The sequence below is a fragment of the Gambusia affinis genome, linkage group LG02 (assembly GCF_019740435.1).
Source record: "Gambusia affinis linkage group LG02, SWU_Gaff_1.0, whole genome shotgun sequence".
Classification (NCBI taxonomy): Eukaryota; Metazoa; Chordata; class Actinopteri; order Cyprinodontiformes; family Poeciliidae; genus Gambusia; species Gambusia affinis.
Window position 1 is genome coordinate 22,268,910 of NC_057869.1, and position 7,544 is coordinate 22,276,453.

At 41.1% G+C, this 7,544-nt stretch overlaps 1 protein-coding gene across 1 annotated transcript; it reads right to left on the reverse strand.

Annotated features, from left to right (window-relative positions):
* Window positions 1-156: 156 nt before the first annotated feature.
* Window positions 157-7,137, reverse strand: atic (5-aminoimidazole-4-carboxamide ribonucleotide formyltransferase/IMP cyclohydrolase). The gene is made up of 15 exons (XM_044143858.1): window positions 6,907-7,137; window positions 6,621-6,747; window positions 6,391-6,534; window positions 5,432-5,520; window positions 5,174-5,325; window positions 3,280-3,436; window positions 2,789-2,914; window positions 2,587-2,694; window positions 2,419-2,504; window positions 2,242-2,331; window positions 1,917-2,042; window positions 1,744-1,836; window positions 1,487-1,669; window positions 525-680; window positions 157-431 (listed from the first exon to the last, which is right to left on the reverse strand). Exons 1-15 carry the CDS (start codon window positions 6,923-6,925, stop codon window positions 312-314), a joined length of 1,776 nt encoding a protein of 591 aa, XP_043999793.1. The 5' UTR covers window positions 6,926-7,137; the 3' UTR covers window positions 157-311.
* Between the last annotated feature and the right edge of the window lie 407 nt (window positions 7,138-7,544).

Genomic DNA, 7,544 nt, shown 5'->3' on the forward strand with positions numbered 1-7,544 from the left:
TGTAACTTGTAAATTTGTAAAACAGGAATGAATGTGATAAATTCAAAAATAATGTAGTAGAAAATGTTTTGATCTAGTGATGGAACTGAATACCAAGTTAAAAACTGGAGACGCAAGATGACAGACCACAAGAATAAAAACAATACTACTCAGCAGTTCATTTGAATGACCTACATTCAACATTCACAGCTACTTTATTGCTCCGCCATATTAGAGCGCAGCTAATGTTACAAAAACAGACCAGTAGTGATTTCTACACTTCTACAATGGTAACAGTAGGAATGTCTCAGTATCAGAAACGCTGGCAATGCTCAGTGATGGAAGAGTCGCAGGCTGGTGTGCACCAGAGTGATCCCCAGCTCATTGCAGGCATTGATCACAACCTCATCAGCAGCAGAGCCCGCGGGAGCTGCGATGTACTCAACACCGCTCTGAAAGAAGAGACATGAGAGGTGGTTGCCCTGCAAACTGGGCTGACTTTCACACGTGCTAAAGAGCGTGTACATGCGTAGAGTGCAGTTTACCCGCTTGGCTCGATCTATGTTGTCTCTGAAGGGAAAGAAGGCGTCAGAGCTGACAGCGACGCCCTGCAGGGAGCTGATCCAGTTCTTCTTTTCAGTAGCCGACAGAAACTCCGGTACCTCATCGTACATGGACTTCCAGACATCCAAGTCTGGGCCCTGCAAAGACAAAACACATATATGACCTTTAAAAAAAACAAACAACAATTCCCGTTTTGGTCACAGACCACAAATCTTTCAAACTAAACACTCTTCTGTTTTCTGCTGCTGTGAGACCAGCAGCAGAAAACAGTGAGTGAAGTGAAGTTGTGCATGGGCTGACATGATTAATTGGGATGGATTAATTATTTAAATAATCATCAACTAATTTAGTAATCGATTAATTATTAAAAGGTTTATGAAGACTCAAAAAGGTAAAAGAACACAGCAGTAATTAAGCCAAAACTGTACAAAAAATATATATATATACATTTTGCATTTAAGGTAAAAAACAAAAAAAACATCTTTATAAATATGTACTACCCACAACTTCTTATATGACAGTTTTAGCATAACCTGGTTCAAAATGTGTAAAAAAGGGCAAAAAGGGTTTTTTGCATGTTTATGTTAGACGTATTATTTTCGCTGCATAATTTGCTACAAACAATGAGGCAAAAGGAATGCAATTATCGCAATGTAGGCAAAAAACCCTGTTCAATTCCCTTTTTAAATACAGAAATAAATAATAAATAAATATTGGTTTATTAGCATTTTTTTACTGCATTTCTAATCTGCAAAATGCACCTTTTTTTTTATCAGATTGTCAGAATAATGAATAGATTAATCTTATACAGCAATAATCATTAGTTGCGGCGAAATCCTGATTTTGTTATTGCAGTCTGTTCTTCCTGCACAGATACACACACTTCTGAACCGATGAAATGCAGGCAGAGCTGCTAGAAACATGGTGCTCATCTCCTCCTCACCTCGCCAACGGTGTCGCTCACAAACTGGTCGATGGCGTTGGCCATCTCTGCTCGCTTCACGCCACCGCGAAACTTCATGCTCAGAACACGAGGATGGTGTCTGAGCCACCAGTTGTCCGCCTTCTCGCCCGCCAGCCGCATGCAGTGGATACGAGACTGCTGACCGGCGCCGATGCCAATGACCTGGACACACCGCAGACGAGTGGAAAATTCACACCGAGTCGGATCATTTCATTCAGCTTCCTGACTGGACTGACCTGTCCAGCTTTAGCGTAGCAGACCGAGTTGGACTGGGTGTACTTGACAGCGATGGTGGCCACAGTGAGGTCACGCAGGGCATCCTCAGACAGCTTGTGGTTAAGGTCAAAAAGCAGTTAGCGCTGATCGTTCAGGGCGTGCAGGTGAGCAGTGGTGCGTCGCAGAGACTCACCGAACCCTCGGAAACAACATTCCTGAAGAACTCCTTGTTGATCAGAGCGCCGTTCCTCTTCTGCTTGAGGTAGAGACCAAACAGCACCCTCACCTCGGTGCTGTCGGGCTCATAATCTGGATCCATCTGGAAAAAAGGAACAAGGTGAAAAAAAGAAAATCGATTTTATTAAACAGGAAAAAGAATTAAACTGAAGAAATTCAGTGTTTTTGTGTTACTCCTTTGATTGCGTAGGAAGGTAAAAACATATTTTCTCTATTAACAGACTTGAGGAAAGCAGAATTTAACTGGAGCCGTCTATCAGTGAAACTTGTGCCATGTTCACCTGAAGAACGCAGTAGTTGCCGTTTTTCTTTTTCGAAAGAATTTTGAGCGCCTCCTCCTCATAACCAGGAGCTATGATACCATCTGACACCTGAAAATCACCAGCGCGAAACAAACAGCGTTAAATTCAAAATAAGAATCACCTACTCATGTTCATTTCTTTTTTTTTTTTATTCACCTCTCTGGATATAATCTTGGCTGTGGGAACATCACAAACGTCCGACAGAGCAATAAAATCCCCAAAAGACGACATTCGGTCTGAGCCTGGAAGGATTTCATTAACGTCAACGGCATAGAGACTCAAACACAAAATACTTTACATTAGTAAACTCTCAGCCTGTTTGACCTCTTGCTCTTGCGTACGCTGTGGCCAAGGGGGTGAGATCCTTCAGCATGTCATGGACCATGCACACTTTGGCTTCCTCCTCACTCAGAGGAACTCCTACTGCAGCTCCTGCAGCGAGGAGGCGGAAAAAACCAATGCAGATAAAGCAGCACAGATCCCTCCTCCCGACATATGGAGGAGCGGCAGCGTGTCATCGACTCACCGGCAGGGCTGACGTGTTTGAAGGACGTTGCAGCAGCCACGCCGAGGGCGGCCTTCAGCTCTCTGACCAGCTGCCAGGCGTTCAGGGCGTCGCAGAGGTTGATGAAGCCCGGAGAGCCATTCGCCACTGGAGCATAGAAAATGTTGAGCTCAAAATTATTCACATCCCAAGCGGATGTTTCAAGAAATATTTTCATCTGAAGAAAAAGTTTGTTGCAGATAGGAAATGATGTTCACGTCGCTGAGAACATTGTTTTATAACGTAAGAAGGAGTTTGCAAAAGATGATCCGTTTTCATTTATGTTAAAGTCGGCAGGTCAAATACAGCAAACACATCTTGGTGTTTTTTTCTTTTCCTTCGATGCATCAAAACAACAAAGTTTGATATACACATTATTAGTAATTACAGAGAAACTTGCATTGTGTTCAGGTTTTCACACTTTTAAATTTTAAATATTCCAGTCAGCTGAGCCGTCTGTGGTGCGTCTGTACCCTTGAGCGGGAGCTCGGAGCGCAGCGTGAAGATCTGGGCGGGGGCTTGGTGGGGGTTCATGCCGTAACGGAGGGGCAGCTGGGACACTCCGCGACTGTACTGCCCACGGAAGTAGTCAGATATGGCCTCGTCATACTGCGCTGTGTGTGTGAAGGCCTGGAGAGGGAGTCAAAGACGCATGCATGAGCCCAGTTCACTTTTAAGAATTTGACTAAAAACCTCACTTTTTGCCACTCATCCACCTAGAGTCAAATTTGAGGAAAGTATTTGTGTCTGGAAGCTTCACCAATCAGTTACGGTTAAAGTTCAGGTGCCTGAAATGCTAAAGCTGTGACCTGTGATGAAAAGTTTACTCTGGACTTTGTTCTACTCTGACCGTCACCTTTACACATGCACACAAAAAAGAAGAAGCAGAAGAAGAAGAAGAAAAAAAACCCAATCATGTAACCCTCTTTAGGGATTTTTTTTTTACCTGACCAATTCCAAGTCAAATGCACACAAAACAAAATCCATGCATTTAATTGCTTTCATGTCATCAGTCTTGGCTGCAGATTCCAGAAGTAATGAAACAAAACGATGCTCAAATGGTCTTCCAGTTTTAGCGTGTGCTCTAGGTCACTGTTGGTTCGGCAACAAGACTCAAAATACATTAACTCAATTTTGAAATATGTTACTTTTGGATTTGTAGAAGATTTGTGTATAAGATCTGGAGTTTATTCAAGCAAATGCAGCTCAAGTATAAGCGTTTGTGAACATCTGCAAATTTATTCAATTGTTTGAAAAAATTAAAATGAACTTCAAGAGGGAAAAAAAAAATAGTTAAGGTAGCATTGAACTGGAGAACTCAGTGACAGACTGCTGCATCCTAGAGGTACAAATGAGCGTCACTGTAGATCCTCCTGCTGACTTTATGACCACCACTGTTCTCAAGAAGGTTTTACAACCCTGCTATTGTTTGCATTTTTGATTTTCTTATAATTTGCTTTGCTTATCTCTAACTTAAATGCAAAAATATACGTACTCACTTTGTACATTTTTGAAATCCAATGATTCTGTTAACTGCACGGTCTCTCTTATTTTGTAAATTTGTCCTGACTGCACAGTCACAGTTGCTACTGTCCATCCACCCATTTTCTAACTCCCTTGTTCCTAATGAGGTCAGGAGGTGCTGGTGTCTATCTCCAGCTAACGTTCCAGGCGAGAGGCGGGGTTCACCCTGGACAGGTCACCAGTCTGTCGCAGTTGTTACTGGTACAGCTGAAATTCCCCACTGAGGGGCTATAACGTTTATTTCTATATCTAAATCACCGAGAAAAGTTTTAAAATCAAGTTGTGACGAGCTTAATCAAACATGAATCATGTCATTTAAATACATATAAAAAATATATTTTCATTATTAGATTTTTATACTATAAAATATAATAAAGACATACGTAAAGACATGGAGAATGGTAAAAAAAAATAATAATAAATAAAAAAAAATAAAAATAAAAATAAAAATCACACAATTTTCTAGTATTCCAAGAGTCAATGAGCCAAATAAAACTCTGTTATCACATAATTTAGTACCTATTAAAATAAAAACTCATGAAAGAAATTAAACCAAGACCAGTTTAGAAGAATCTCAGATTTTAGAAGAAATTAAAAGTGATTTGTCTTAAATGAAAGACAAACAAAAAAAACAAAAACAACAACAACAACAAAAAAAAAACTCTTTAAAAGTTTCTAACAGTTTCTGAAAAAAATATATATATATTGTAGTGAAGGACAGAAAAACAAAGCAAGACTTTTCATACAAGTGTCAAAACTTGAGTCAATTAGAAACTTCTGCATTTTAAACACGGGAAAGGTAATTAGTGGGGGCAAAAAAAAAAGAAAAAGAAAATGCCTCACTTTTAGGGCCAAAGTCCTGCGGGTTTCCAGGGTCGTATCTTTGTGTCCTGAATTCTCCATCTCCTTGGCAACCAGCGAATAGTCAGCTGGATCACACACAATGGTGACGCGAGCGTGGTTCTTAGCTGCTGCTCTCAGCAGAGTTACACCGCCTAAAGAAACACGAAACGTTCAGGCTTCTACAAAACAAGTTTTTGGTGGTTTTATTTAAAATTTTAAATCTTAGACTGCATGAAGGCTCTCATTAGCCTGACTTACCAATGTCAATCTGCTCGACCGCATCCTCCACAGTCACATTTGGGCTTGAGATTGTCTTTACAAAAGGGTAGAGGTTGCAAACCACCACTCTTTAAAAAAAACAAAGAAACAGAAAGACAAGTTTACTCATTTTCTCAGGTGTAAACTAAAGCTTCATCCATTCACAAATAATTACAAATTAACAGTCAAAGCATCGTAACACTGGATCTCTAAAATGCTTCCTCCTTTTGTTTTATTGACTGTCAGTGAAAATGCAAATTTATATATATAAAAATACTTGGCCTTTTAATTCAAACCTTTAGGCTTAAATCAGTTTTGGGAACAAAGACATTTCAACAATATTAGTCATGGTGGACCAAACCTCTGAAATCAATTAGATTACAGATCCAGTTCCTCTTTTTTTGCTTTCTATACAATAATAATCACTAGTCGTCAGTTCAAGAACCCTAAATATTTAGTGTGCATTGCTCTTATTTCATTGGCTTCTGCTACACTTTTCTCTAAGCCTCAAACAGTAAATTTCCCCAATTACCCTTTTTACAGAATCTGCTGTTATTGAAATAAACAATTATCTTCACTGAAGTCGATTAAAACTCTCCAAAAAAAATGTATTCATTTTCCCACAAAACCAGCTCCAGAGGCCCCAGCACAGTGCGTCTGCGATTTAATCGTTTTCTGTTGGTCTCAGCTAAACAAGAGTCACAAGATGATCAGCAGTTGTCCAATTATCAAGATGCCAAATCCAATGCACGTGCTTGCTGATAGCATGTGCACGCATCTGATGAGCTTCAAAACCTCAGGTTGCAGAGGTTGTTTGATTTAAGTCAACCTCGCAAAGGCTTCTCATCTGCTTTTAAATAAGAAACCCCCCCTCACTGTGGTGAAAGAACTGTAGAAGGTAAATAAAATAAAATAAAAACTGGATATGTGTTTAAATATTGGAAATGTCCCCTCCTCACCTGACCAGGCTGTATCCCAGTTTCTCCATGTCTGCAGAGTCAGAGGCGCTTTTCCTGGCCAGGATGCCTCCGTGGACAGCAGGGTGCAGGGTCTTCACTCTGCCTCCCAGCATCTCGGGGTGTCCGGTCAGCTCAGACACATCCCTGGCACACAGCAGAGACAGGTTAAAAAAAAGAACCGCCCTCAGCACAGGGTTTGAATGCAACCGAGGAATAAATAAACTCCCAACCTGACAGCCAGTCCGGCATCGCGCAGGGCTTTGGCTGTGCCTCCTGAGCCCACGAGAGACAGGCCCACGTTAACCAGGCGTTTGGCGAAGTCCACCAATCCAGTTTTATCTGACACACTCAAAAGAGCTGCAACGACAGAGACTCGTTCAAAGTGTTTCAGCGAAGTAAACGCTCTGCACGCTGGCTAATGCTAGCTACTGAGCTAGCTCTGCGCAAGTGGCAGAGAAACACTTCATCAGGGGACAAAGCTTGAATAGAAGTTGGGAGAGAAAAATCCCCGCTTACCGAGCTCTGTGGAGGCCATGTTCACTGCTGCAGTGTCAGAAAACGCTCCGTCTGGATATCAGCTGGCTCTTTCTGCGGAGGCTGTTTCACTTTCAGTCAGCGCTGAAGCGCAAAACCAGCAAGAGACGAGAAGTTTTCAAGCTCTTCACAAATTCATCATGTGCTTCCAAACTCCAGGGAACCGCCCCTCTGAGGTCGGCGGCCAGTCCCACATACCAAACGCACCCCAAACGAGCAAACAGCGCAGAAAATGTGCATTTTTTTTTTTACGCAAAGGGCTACGGAGCCCGTCTGGGAGAAACAACATAGAAATCCTGGCCAGAACTTCATAATTCGAGCCAACGACTCCCATGTCACAAGACGTGCTCCTAAAAAGTTGTTGTGAGCGGTTATTTATTTATTTATTTATTTATGTATTTATTCATTTATCTATTTAAAGTTTTGTATCATGTTATATTCAAAGCCTGTGTTGCTTTGATTCTTCCTTGCATATTTGATAAATCCTTTGATAATTATCGAATTCAAGTCTTTATGCAAAATTTCAGTTTTTTGAATATGAAGTCAAAAATGTTCTATATAAGCCTCATGTTCTTGTCGCTGATATTTTGCACCTAAATTAATAAATCATGTTTTTGTAC